At 36.6% G+C, this 14,589-nt stretch overlaps 1 protein-coding gene across 1 annotated transcript in view; it reads right to left on the minus strand.

Annotated features, from left to right (window-relative positions):
* The window catches only part of LOC127422243 (neurobeachin-like), a 382,851-nt gene that overhangs the window by 270,883 nt on the left and 97,379 nt on the right, over positions 1–14,589 (minus strand). Inside the window, exons 6-8 of the mRNA XM_051665603.1 lie at positions 9,523–9,649; positions 5,725–5,844; positions 4,026–4,172 (exon numbers count right to left, since the gene is read on the minus strand). Of these exons, the coding sequence (XP_051521563.1) occupies positions 4,026–4,172; positions 5,725–5,844; positions 9,523–9,649 (394 nt within the window). The remainder of the gene's footprint in view (positions 1–4,025; positions 4,173–5,724; positions 5,845–9,522; positions 9,650–14,589) is intronic.

Here is a 14,589-nt window from a genome sequence, read left to right on the forward strand (position 1 = left end):
TCAACTTCTTGTTGAATGAATTATCACCTTGCAGATATTAGTTGTCCCGCATTTCCAAATTACCCTAATTCACCCAACAGATTCATATTCAATTAAAGGCGTTATGTCATGAGGAATCAAATTTACCTTGATACTGTTTACATATAAAAGGTCCTACTACAATAAAACATACTGTACATTTCAGAACTCAAAACTCAATCCCCAATGCAATAAAAGCATTTATTGAAAACAAGCTGCAAAAACGCCTCGTTCTCTACTTCCACGACTTCCCTACATCATTTGGTGGCTCATTCATTCATGACCGTCTCTACAGCTCAAAAACATTAACGCCTACTTAAAATCATCGCACCCTTGGCCCCGCCCAATGGTGCTTAAGTTTGTAAGCTGAGAGAGAAGGGCAAACAAGGCCTAATGTAGCCTAACTATTCCTGAACATTAAAGGGGACCATCTGGGCTATTTTAAATTATTTTTGTATTTAAACACGTACAGACAGACGTCTTTGACTGCTTGATACATATCTCAGGCCACTTTTAAAAGACGCGGTGTCAAGTTACAACTCTGAAGTGGAGAAGCTATTCGGTTTTATTCAGCTGCTGCCTCTTGCTGGTTTGGCACAAACAAGTCATGTTTTTCCAAAAAGGAAAATTCTCATAATTTATTCACCCTCATGCCATCCCAGATGTTTATGATTTTATTTCGCTGAACACAAACAAAGATTTTTTAAAAGAATATCTCAGCTCTGTTTGTCCATTTTAATGCAAGTAAATGGTGACCAGGCCTTTGAATCTCCAAAAATCAAAAAGGCCATAAAAGTAATCTATAAAACTGCAGTGGTTTAATCCATGTCTTCAGAAGCAATTTGATCTGTGTAGATGAGAAACAGATTAAAAGTCATTTTTTTTTAGCATGAATCTCCACTTAACTTTCAAAATGTAAAAGAATGTGAACGTGAAAGTGGAGATTTATAATCAAAAAGGACTTAAATATTGATTGTTTCTCACCTACACCTATCATATTGCTTCTAAAGATATGGATTTAACCACTCGAGTTTTATGGATTACTTACATGTGGCCTAAATGTAATCTTTGTTTGTGTTCAGCAGAAGAAAGTCATGCAGATCTGGGATGGCATGAGGGTGATTAAACAAGATAATTTTCATTTTTGGGTGAACTAACCCTTTAAAGACAGTTAACTTAAAAATTAGCGAAATTCAGGAAGGTTTTTACTTAATTGCTTTTACCTGCTGTGGGGGGCCATTACAAGATGGACGTCTAGTAGCAAAGGGGTGGCAAGAGGAAATATAACTGATTTATTGGGTTCAAAGGGGGCTGTCCTAACTGACTTAGGATATCCTGAGGATACTCAGGGAGCAGATATGGCCATACAGTTTTCTTAATAATGTGTTCTTTGTAGAAAAAAAAAGTCTATTAATTTGAGTATGAAGTTTTTATCATGTTTCTGATATAGAGTAATTTACATTATTTTTGTGTTACTTAGTGATTTTGTTGTACCCCCTTTTTTATGAAATGATTCTGCCCACTTTCTGAAAGTTTTGTTTTGTACTTTGTTTTGTTTTGAATGTGCACACTCGAATAAAAACCTGTGATTTTTTTGTTTCATTCTGTCTCTGTTTTGGTAATGCCTATGGTGGATCAATCACAATTAAAGTCACATTTTATTGTGCTTTGCATCAAATCAATTCCAGGCCTGGTCGACTAGCTCTGCTACATACACTCTAAAGGCCTCTGACCCTATTACTAGACAAGGTAGATTAGGAGAGTTGACAGGCAGTCTGATAGCTGGCACTTCATAGAAACATATAGGCCCTTTTCAGATTTCGAGAGACTCCATTCACAGGTTCATTGGGGGTGGGTAATTGCTTTCTCCCTGAAGCAGACTGCTCATTATTTCTGCCAACCTGCCTGTCATGACGGGGTGCAGTGCAGCGGGAATCTGGGGTCTAGAACCGCAATTAATAAGGGAAATGACCAGCCCAAACTGATTAGAGGAAAGGTAGTTCAAAACCCTCAAGGGTTAGGAATTCTTCTCTTGTTTGTCATTGTAGATTAGATAGACCATCATAAAAGGGATAGTTCAGCCAAAACTGAAAATTGTGTCATTATTTACTCACTCCAAACCCATATGACCAGCACTGAACACAAAATGAGATGTTAGGCAGAATGTTAGCCTCGGTCACCATTCCCTTTTATTGCATCTATTTTTTTATTTTTTTTTATTAAAGTGAATGGTGACTAGTATTTGGTGTAATCCAATTACAAAGTAATTAGTTACTGTAATCTAATTACTTTATAGGTAAAAAAATAGTGTAATAATTTACATTTTAAATTCTTGTAATCAGATTACAGTTACTGACTTTCAATTCCTTTAATTACTTTTAACTACATTATTGGGTTATGCTAAATTCTAATATATTATTTATGTAGAATACATAAATTATTGCCCCGTAACAAGTCCTCGTGAAGGAGAAATGGTAGGTGCTGAGTGTATGACTTGCGTGTAACAATGAATAAGAAAGAAATATAGACATTATTTTGAATTTGTTGAGTGGAAAAGTGCTTAAGAAAGTAACTTCAATGTAAAGTAATTAGTAATGTGATTAGTTTTATATGAAGTAATTAATAAAGTAATCTGATTAAAATTTAAGAGAAATAATTAGTAATTTGTAGTGGATTACTATTGTTAAGTAACTTACCCAGCACTGATGGTGACTGAGGTTAACATTCTGCCTAAAATGTCATTTGTGTTCCACAGAAGAAGAAAAAAAGTCACACAGGTTTGGAACCACATGAGCTTGTGTAAGTGATGACAGAATTCATTTTTAGGTTAATTATTCATTTAATTTGCTCTTTGCTGTAAGGAAGCCAAGACAACTGAAATGGTGATGCACATAAATATAAAAATTTAAAGCAAATTCATTCTTAATAGCGTCGAAATAACTGTAAAGTCATTTTCGGGATACATATGTTATTCCCTCAATGCATGTGGTTTATTGTTTTAGATAATGAGCAGTTAATCAAAGCCTGGTGTGTCTCCCAACAAGAGTTAGTGAAAATTAGACTTTGCACAATGAGACTCCGAAAACACTGCGAGTCGCAATTACTAATATGACAGAACATCATATTTAATAAGGACACAGCCTTGAAACTCACAGCAACCTGCTCTGTTTACCCCAAGGACACAATTAAATGCTAAATCGCTTCAAAAGCACCTTGAGAATTAGTGACAAAAGGTCAGGGACTTAAAAGGAAAGAAAGGACATTAACTATCAAGAGACTTCATCAATGAAAGACTTCATTAAGAAGTGAAATTGAGCATCTTTACTGTTGACAGCATAGAATCAATAATGCATGACAACAGGACGCATAAAGGTTGAAAACAGTCCAAGATCATTACACACAGGTTTGGTAATTAGTAAATATTTAAATGAGGCACGTTTCTCCTTGTATTTAGCTCTTATAAATGTGATAATTGCCTCATCCCATACTTTCTGACCAATGCATTTCCATTACTTTTCCATTACCTTTCCAGTCATTTATGATTACTAGAAAATGATTATATATATATATATATATATATATATATATATATATATATATATATATATATACTTATATATAATTTTTTGATTAACATTCTTTAGCTAATGAATTTTGACCGATTTATTGAAAAGAACTGAACAAAAGGATCACCATATTTGCGAGCAAGTTGAATTACACACAAGCTCTACGTAAGAGAAATATCTAACTGATGAAACACTAAAGAGCCGACTAACTACAAAAAATTTCCATGATTTCTCTGTGTTATTATTAATTTCCATGACTTTTCTTAACACAATTTAAAAATTCCCTGCATGTTTCTTATGACCGTAGTAACCCTGAAACCATGGTGCAATGCATTTTAATCAATAATCAAATGTCACAGACAACCCATTAACTTATTTTGGAGATCAATGGTGGCTGCAAAGTGATGGTGTGTGACATGTTTTGGCAAACCTGATACATACCTTGTATCCAGGCCCTAGTTGATGGATGGCAAATATCTGAGCCGGGTTTAATGCTTCACTGAACACATAGATGGCTCCAAGCTGCCCACAGAACACTCGGTTTGCGTCTGCCGTCTCCGATGAGCCCAGGAAACATTTGTCATAGCTCTGTGATAAGCAAATGAAGAGAACAGCTAGGAGTTCTTCGTAGCATTGTCTCAAATGTGGATTTAAAAGAGAGGAGGAAAGGAATAGAGCAATTGTGTAAAAATATAGTGGATGTCGGTAAGAAAACAAGGAATGAAAAACAGTCTAAGTGCTGGTAACTTCATACTATGAGAGCAGCACAGGTTCATAGTGCAGTTGAGATGTTCCATTACAGCGATGTTATTCTGTGCTCAAACCTAGTTATTAGTCTAATCAAAATCAGCACCCAGGAGATTTGAGGATAAGTACTGCTGGTCCAACCTTTTAATTATCTGACATTGCTTTTGGTGATGTACAGCTAATTTTAATCAAACTGTTTAATCCCAAGATAATAGTTCTGTTTCAAAAAGTAGTGAGCTGCTTGCTGTCTCCTGCCGACCTGCAGGTGCCTTCTAAGAGTCCGTTCACAGGACAGGATCAAGCTCCAAAAATCACATAAAGGCAGCATAAAAGTAATCCATATGACTCCAGTGGTTAAATACATGTCTTCAGAAGCGATATTATAGGTATGGGTGAGAAACAGATCAATATTTAAGTCCTTTTTTACTATAAATCCCCACTTTCACTTTCACATTCTGAAAGTGAAAGTGGAGTTTAATGGTAAAACAAGGATTTAAATATTGATCTGTTTCTCACCCAAAGTGATTGCTTTGGTTCAGAAGACATATATTGAACCACTGGAGTCGTGTGGATTACTTTTGTGCTGTCTTTATGTGATTTTTGGAGCTTCAAAGGTCTGGCCACCATTCACTTGCATTGTATGGACCTACAGAGCTGAAATATTTTTCTAAAAATCATTCTTTGTGTTCAGCATAAGGGTGATCAAATTATTAGAGAATTTTCATTTTTGGGTGAAATATCCCTTTAATAGGACTATTAAAAACACATCTCGAGCTTGTGCTGCGTCTAGCTTTTTAGCGCAAAAATGAGTTCAGTCTGAACGGCCCCAAAGGCAAACCTCATAAGTGACCGATTTGGAATGCTCTATAGGCAGTACCCAAATATTGGGCAAAATGATGCATTTTAAATTACACTAGAACTATGTTTTTATTGATACTTTCAGTATTGAATGAAATATAAGTTTATTTATGATCCCACACCTTTTAACCAATGAATTTTCATGACCTTTTCAAAACTTTTTGTTCATGAATACTGGATACAGATTTTTATTAATTTCCCTGCAAATGCCTAACTTAAATTATTAGATAGAAAATAGTGTTTTAGTCAAGTTTCAGACAAATGCATAGGCTCTATTTCGATATTTCTACGGACAACATTCATCTTTTTCCACATTAAAGTGTCCCATCTCCACCACATACAGCCATGTACATCATAGTGACAAACATTTTTTGCAAATGACATGACAGGCATAATGTACTGCAAGACGTGGCAGAAATAAATGTGGTAAATCGATGCATCTTTCATAGTTTAATTTCACACTGTGGTGATGATTTTTCTCAGAGATTCCATCTGGCAGCAACAGACAGAGAGAGCATCAGCAAAGCAGACTTACGTCATTGGTGTTGACGTGCCAAGCCATGTCGCCATATGATACGAGCTGTCCATTGACGTAACAGCGGATCTCGCTGTTCCTCCAGCGGTTATAGATGTGAACAATGCTGATCATGTACCACTAGAGAAGAAAAAGAAAATTCCTTTCTGATGTACTGTCAAGTCACAATATGTTTATTCAAATAATAAATAAATATTAAACCCGGATAGCACACATACATTACCCAGACGTCTATTTGATATGTGTGTTTACATCTGGAAGACGTATATTTTAGGTTGTTTGTTCATCTGCAATCCGTCTATAAGACGTTTCCACTTGGACGTCAATAAGACATTCAGCAAATGTCTTTGAGACGTTTACAGTATGATTTAGAATGTTTGTAAATGTCATCTTTTTTCAGATGTTCAGCAGATGTTAATTCGATTGTGATGCTTTCCAAAAACAGACATCTCGGAGGTGTACGTGTGCTATCTGGGGATAATAATTTGGTGGTTCTTAACTGGTAGGTCATGACCCAAAAATGGGTCACAACTCTGTTTTGTACAAGGAGAAAACTATTGAAGTCAAAGGCTGTGCATTCAACAGAATATTTTTGTGCAAATTCATGTGTTACTTGGTAGAAGCTACCTGAATGAAGCAGATGCTAACAAGTGCAGGTTAAAAAGGGTAAAAGAAAATACAACCTAGACTACACTAAATCACACTTTAGCAGATTAAGCATTTATGAAAATTCTATGCATTTTGAATTTTCTTATTTAGCCAGTGTCATGTTGATAATTTTGCATATTGTTAGGCCTATGCAATACATATCAATACATTTCTTTAAGGATATTTATTTGTTTATTTTATCACATAAACAATTTTGGTACTTTGTTGGGCCGCCATTTGATGTCAAATGCAAAATCTGTGTCCTGAAGCAAAACCAGTTAAGAACCACTGATATAAATAATGTGATATCATCGTTAACAACAGCAAAAATCAAATATATTCCACACCTTTTATGTCATAAACCACTGTCAAGCTGCATTTATATAACATGTACAGTATATTGCAATTTAAGTATGTATAAAGTGATTTGACAACATACTGTAGTAACTGAATTACATAAATGTCTTTGATAAATCAGGTTTATAAACAATAGAAAAAAATGGTCTACAATTCAGCACACTAATTCTCCAGCATTCATCAAAATATTTGAATTTAAAAGTCTATTGATGATTATTTGAGAAATCACAAGTTAATCAGGAAAAATAAGGACTTTCAAACAGACATGGATGCTTTCCATATTTTTTTTTTTAATTGGTTTTCAGCTCAATTTTCTCTTTAGGCACTGGAAGAACAAATTTCACCCCAAAACCCTTTTCATGGGCAGCAGGCTGAAGGTCTAATGCAGTAAAATTTGCATTTAGATATAAATAATACATTGGGTCTTGGGTGAGAGGAGAAGAGGAGGAAAGATAGGAAGCAGAGACAGAGAGAGGGAGGCAATGAAAGCAGTGAGGAAGTAAAGGCAGGTTTAGTTAGCAGGAGACAAGGGTCATTACAGATTTCATTTCTGTGATATGTGCCTCAACATGAATGTGTCACGATATTGTGCAGTGTTACAAACGTGCTCTGGAGTGAAGCTCATACAATTTAGGACAGGAAGTAGGCTAGGTGTGTTGTGCGTTCTCTTTGTTTTGTTTTCTCAAAGCAACTTAATATCCTACTGAAATTTTTTACAATCATCTTTTTCATACCACCTCATTTTTTGACCAACACATCTGGCATTCCCTGGTGCTACATTTAGATTGCATGTCCTATGATTCTGCTCTGTTGCCTTTCTGTCAGTAAAGATGAATGGTGCTATTGGAGATTCTTTTATTTATTTTATTCTTTTTTTTGTTGTTGTTGATTTTTTTGATTTTTTCCCCTTTTTCACCCAATTTGGAATGCCCAATTCCCAGTGTGCTTTTAAGTCCTCATAGTCGCGTAGTGATTCGCCTCAATCCAGGTGGCGAAGGATGAATCCCAGTTGCCTCCGCGTCTGAGACCATCAACCCGCGCATCTTATCACGTGGCTTGTTGAGCGCATTGCCACAGAGACATAGCGCGTGTGGAGGCTTCACGCCATCCACCGCGGCATCCGCGCTCAACTCACCATTCGCCCCACCGAGAACGAACCACATTATAGCGACCACGAGGAGGTTACCCCATGTGACTCTACCTTCCCTAGCAACCGGGCCAATTTGGTTGCTTAGGAGACCTGGCTGGAGTCACTCAGCACATATTTATTTTATTCCTAAAACCACATCAAAATGTACACAACCTGTTGCGCTTCTACTAAGTCACTAAGTCTGAATTATCTAGGATAAAAAAAAAGAAGAAAACCTGTGCCAGTCCAAACTGTCGGAGATCAAAAGAATTAAACAGCTCATTTAAATGTGCAATGCAGAGGAAAATCTGATTAATCCAACTGGCTGTAAAAAGGCATTGCTCACCCTCATGATTTTCTTCCTCTGTGAAACACAAAAGGAGTTATTTATTGCAGAATGTCCAAGCTGCTCTTTTCTGTACAATGAATTCAAATGGTGACAATGGCTGTGAAACCAAATTTTCAAGGCAAGATATTCATAGAATATTAACTTAAATTTCAGTCTTTTTTTTTTTTCACACAAAGCTAGTCTTTGGAAGAATTTTTTTTTTTTTTTTTTTTTTTTTTTAAGCTTAACATTCCCTAGTGTAACATCCATCTTCATTGAATGGAAGAGAGCTGCTCAGACATTCTTCTCCTTCAGTGTTCCAAAGATTAATGAAAGTCATATGGGTTTGGAATGACATCGGCGTGAGTAAATAGAAGACAGAAGTTTATTTTTTATGGGAGAACTATTCCTTTAAAGCAAAGTAAAGAAAAATACAATGAATAATAGTACATTTTTATATTAATTCAATAGAAGTTTTATTATGTGCTCAGTTGCACAAAATGCACAAGAATGTGCCCCATTATCCTTAATAAAGGACAGATATTAAGTGTTTTTTAAAGCATGCATAAACAGTAAACTGGAATTTGAATTGTAATATTTGATTGTGGATCAAATGAGTATTGCAGTAAAGACTTAAAAGAAATATTCCGTGTTTAATACAAATTAAGCTCAATGAAAAAATTGGCCCCATTCACTTCCATTGTAAGTGCCTTACTGTAACCTAGGTTTTTGCTTTATATTTAGAAAAGGAGAGATGATTCAAAATTATTTTTTTTGGTAAAACACATTGTGGCACAAATATTTTGATTGAGATTAACTTGTATTGAACCCAGAATATTCCTTTAAAGTCCTTAGCAAGCCCATTCCCATTAGGCTCAGTAGAGAAGTTAAAGTTATTAGCATTTATAATGATTACCCCAGCTAGGAGTATAACATATTTAGCAGAAACAAGGAAATCACTTATTAGACAGATGTTTCATGATTGTGGCAGCTTTGCAGGGATTTCCAAGAAATTTCTACAAGATTTCAACAAAACAAAAACAAATACGCAAAATGGCCTCAGTTATCTCATGTCCTAGAGTTGAGCAACAGTTTGTAAACAAGATATGCAGCCCAGTTAATTGGAACACACATCTCCAGGCACAGCAACATGATTCACTGAGAACCACAGCAAGAAAATTCACAAGTGCATCCACTCAAGTTTTACTACTTCACAACGCAATCAGTAGATTACTAAAGCGTCTAGATGAGAAATTCATAGAGAGGCAGAGAAAGAGAGATAGAAAGAAAGAGTGAGAGAGAATCAAAGCAGCAAAACATGAAAATCAAAGCGTACCTTGCGGGGCTGGAAGTCATATTTCACACAGTGCTGGAAGCCCTTTCCTTTTGACTTCAGTGATGTCACAATCAAGCAGTTACCGACGAAATGTGCAGAGTAGCCTATGCCTTTGCTTGTTCGGAAACTGAAAATGAGGAATCAATAAATACTAACCATATACCATATTACAGAACATTTTAGTATGATGTATTTGCAATATACATTTTCTTACTATTCCCTGCTGAACCCCCCCCCCCCCCCCCAAAAAAAACAAAACAAACAAACAACAGCTTTAACCAGGTGGCTTGCTGGGCTTAGCTGTTTAGTAAGCTTGTTTCCACTTGTCAGGCTGGTCTGGTTTGGTCAACCAGCTGAACACCAGTTTGGCCAGGCTAGGACACCACCTTAGGCTGGTTTAAGCTGGAGGTCTTTTTCAGCAGACAACATTGCCCGCCCACTTTTTCAGCCATCTCATTGTTTTTCCCATTCATTTTTTTCCATTAGGACATCATAAAACACTCTATAAAATAATTAAAAGCTATTAAAGGGATAGTTCACCCAAAAATGAAAATTCAATCATTGTTTACTCACCCCTGTGTTGTTATAACCCTATATGATTTCCCTTTCTTTCACAAAGGGAGAATTTGTGAAACAATGTTGTGCTCAGTGATGTCATACAATGGCAGTTTATGGTGATCACCTCTTCAAGCTTCGAAAGAATGCAAAAGTATAATTCTGACGTCTAATAAATAATTCCATGAGACTCATTATTGTTATGAAAGCATACAAAATCGTATGAATTATTTAGTGAAACTGCTGACCAACTGTTGATCTCCGGTGCATGTTCACGATAGGGCATGAGAGCAGAAGTTCACGCAGCACCCTCGCAACACTGGGGCATTTAAGCAAAAACTTGTTTTGTTTATCTAAAAACAGTTCCTCCACAGTGATAGCAACAACAGAACACAACATAGCTGCACACAAAACAGAGAACAGCACTTACTAAACATGTCAGAATTTTCGCATTTCTATGCCCAGCCTTATCTTTTTGAACGGAGTACTCGGAAATCAAACAGAAACATAGAAGAGGCTACAGGCAGCCACAGTCACACTGTGTCCTAACCTGACAGTAAATGACATGTGATAAAAGGTATATTTCTATGGTAATCAGAGTTTTTGTCCTAACCAGCAGTGATGAGCGACGGTACATTCTATTGATTGCTTGTTTTCTATTTTTGGAATTGTGTGGGTAACTCCGTCTGCTGTGAAATGGCACCGGTCCAAAAACGTTAAAAAAAATAAGGCTGGGCATAGAAATGCATCAATTCTTTGACTACAAACTCTTCAGACATATTTAGTAAGTTCTGTTCTCTGTTTTGTGTGAAGCTGTGTTGTGTTCTGTTATCGCTATCACCAGGGGTGGATCTACCGGGGTGGCAAGCGCCACCCTAAGAAAAGGCATTGCTACCCCATCTACCACCCCAGTATAAGTATACAAATGTATAAAATATAAATGTAAGATGTTTACATTGTGTAGGGGTTTATTCATGTCAAACTGCCTCAACTCTCACCGGACGCACAAATGACTACACAGACTGATCGTGTGATTGATTACAGTGGCAGCCAATCATATGAAAGTATATCAGTGGTCAATGGCGTGATGGGTTAAAGAAGCGGCCAATGGCATGATGGATTACAGCAGCAGCCAATCACGTACTTGCTGCTACAGCGCATGTGCAGTGTTTGGGTACTCGCGGGCTTAGTTTTTTATTTAGCTTATTTCCTCAACAACAACAATAATATGACAATATGTTCAAATACATGGAGAAAAAAGAGGTAAGAAATTAATTTCTCAGTTTTTTTTTCAAGTCTTCACTAAATGATTATCCAATATTTTGCCGTCAGTTGAGACATGTCGTCAGCACTTTCTGAAATAGCTTTCGTCAGGTATGTGTATAATCCAGATGAAACATCACCTCTTCTTGAGTAGAAGTTTCTATTTCATCTGATCTGTGTATGTTTTGATTGGCGATCCGGCGCTGGAATGTGTTATTTTGAATTTTATGATAAATGTTTGTTGTGGCTGTTATTAGTGTCGTTTAGTGTCAGCAGATTTTTCTGCAGCTCATGCTCTTTTCCGGGAAATAGAAAAGCAAACTATGTCCCCCATTGTGATGGCCTTCTTGGCCGTATTGTTTGTGTGTATGTAGAGAATGTGTTTTGTCTTTATCTCCCTCTCTTTTAATCACCCTCAGGTGTGGGGTAACCAGGTGAGCTGATTGTTAATGGGGAGCACCGTCATGCAATGTGTTTCCTTACTATACAAACTGAGTGTTCCATGGCTGGGTAGTGTGATGGGTGCTCGTGAGCTGTGCCATCTTGGTCACCGATGCTCTTGCGCAGATTCCCGCTGCTGGAGGGGAAAGTTTGTGGTTGTCGCTGTCTGAACTTCGGAGTTAGCTGTTTTTTCAAATACAGAACTGTCAATAAATGTGGGTTTCAGCTACTCTCGTCTCCCTGCATCTTTTGTTGCATTTTATTTTTACAGTGTAACACCCAGCCACTGACATACAGATGCAATCTTTGTTTATTGCAATAAAAAGTTATATTTGGGTGAATTAGAAACCAGAACCTCTAAAAACTAGACGCATAATGTTACCACTAGGCCAATCATTCATGTTCTTGATTAATTGCAGATCTATGTGTTCATCTAATGACTCACAAAATCCCAAGACTGATAGTGGCAGATGTAGAGATGAAATTACCATATTATGTGAAATATTTATTTGGGTGCTTGAATCTGTCATTAAGAATGACTATTTATCAAAATAAGTGATTTAAAATAATATTTTATTGTGCATATAATAATTCATATTTATGAGTTTCGCAGCACTGACACCCAAAGTACTGTTTTCCTAGAGTTTATTTTTATTTAGAACTAACTTTGTGTTAATGTTCCCTTTCAAATGGCTTATTCCAGATGTTACAATGTTGACAGGCCTACAGGAATTTATTAGCAGAATAACATTGGGTATGCATGCACTCTCCATCCATGGGTACACTTCACAAAATAAAACAATTTGGCCTTCATAATGTGGTGAAGTTTAGTCCAGATTGCTAGTTTTATGTCAAGCTAAGGAACATTTAGAATTTGTTGATGTGTTTAATAGAAAATATCTTGGTACTCTGGTGATTTTTTTTATTTTATTTATTTTTTTTTTTTATGTTGGCAAATCAGTAGCTAAATGGTTGCTATGTGTTTCCTGTGGAAATGCAGTTGTATTGCAAATTCATTGATATTTATAATTTGATAGTGTTTCCAATTAATGAACTAGTACTTGTTGCAATGATGCTTGGTACCTTGATCCATAAGAACTATGCATGGGCGCTTTCTTTGTTGTTGCCAACCCTCATAGTCTGCATGCCACCCCCTTGCCACCCCATGAAAAAATGTATAGATCTGCCCCTGGCTATCACTGTGGTGGACCTGTTTTTAGATAAACAAAATGAGTTTTCACTCGAACGCCCCAATGTCGCAAGGGTGCTGTGTGAACTGATGCTCTTGTGCCCTCATGAACGTGCACAGGAGAATAATGGTCAGTGAACATTTTCACTAAATAATACATAAGAATTTTTTTTTTCTTACCAAACCTTATTGCATGCTTTCATAACAATCATAGAATAATTTATTAGACTTCTGAATTATACTTTTGTATTCTTTTGAAGCATGAAGAAGTAGTCACCATAAACTGCCACTGTATCACTGAGCACAACATTTTTTCACAATTTATCCTTTTGTGTTAAGAAAAAAAGAGAAAGTCACATGGGTTTATAACAAAATAGGGGTGATTAAACAATGTTTTGGGTGAACTAATCCTTTAACCAAACCAACCAGCTCCTACTGTAGGTGAATCACAACATTGCAAACTTGGATTTGAAGCAGGATCATTAGCAGTGCCGGCACGGCACTGAGTTAAACGTGAAATTAAAATAAAGCAGGCTGATGGTTCATCAGAAGCATATACCAAGCATAAACATACCAGCATATCCGATTAACAACCTTAGAGCTTAAAAGGTAGGTCTGTCTTTAAATGTTTACCAGTTATCGTTAACAAACAATTCACCTATAGAGAAAATGAATGGGATTTTTACTTCCAGAACCAGACTGGCAAGGTGAAACCTTATTTTAAACTTGCTATTGAACCCTGTTAAAGTTGTCTGATGAATATTAGCTATAGTTCAAACTTGCAGTTTCCTGTTCGAACGCAGTAATGAGGGGTCACAGTCAAGATACAGCTTATTTTTAAACACTAAAAACAGCTTTGCGTTCTCTTTTCCCCACAATACAGTATAAACTGTCACACGCAAAGAAACTAAAGCTACAGTACAACAGACAGCTCCTGTGTGTCTTCCAGAGGACAGAATCTGAGCAAATAATGATGCTCAGTGTGAATTTTCTTTGCAAACATCTCCTTTTACTCTAAATCTGTGTCACGCACAGGCTGAATTCACAAACTAAGCTTGTGAGAGCAGTTCTGTGCCTGGCAGCTCTATGCTACAGATCTGGTAGCAAAACAGCATGCGGGACACAGCGCTCGCTCTCAGAACCAGAGCTGGTAGCAGCGTGTAGAGACGGTAGCCAATTATTAGTGTGGTGGCCTTCAACAACACTGTTTTGTAACCTCCTCACAGAGCCTAGGGGAGTTTCACAATGTGAGGATCATTCTAATGCATGACAGGAGAATCTGAACAGCTTGAATTCAGAGGAACTCTTTCCATACAAATGCATCAACCAGCTAATAAATAATTTTAAGCTAATATCAGTGGCACATGCTTTAAAAAGACTTTAAAGGATTAGTTCACACAAAAATGAAAATTCTCTCATCATTTACTTACCCTCATGTCATCTTCATTTGTGTTCTGCAGAAGAAAGTCAAATATATCTGAGATGGCATGAGGGTGAGTAAATAATAAGAGAATTTTCATTTTTGTGCGGACTATTCCTTTCTTCTGAAGACCATAAAATATGTTAGGTAGGATGCTCATGCAGCTCTTTTCCATTTAATGAAAGCAGATGGTGACCAA

This window comes from Myxocyprinus asiaticus, chromosome 31 (assembly GCF_019703515.2).
Source record: "Myxocyprinus asiaticus isolate MX2 ecotype Aquarium Trade chromosome 31, UBuf_Myxa_2, whole genome shotgun sequence".
NCBI classification, from domain to species: Eukaryota; Metazoa; Chordata; class Actinopteri; order Cypriniformes; family Catostomidae; genus Myxocyprinus; species Myxocyprinus asiaticus.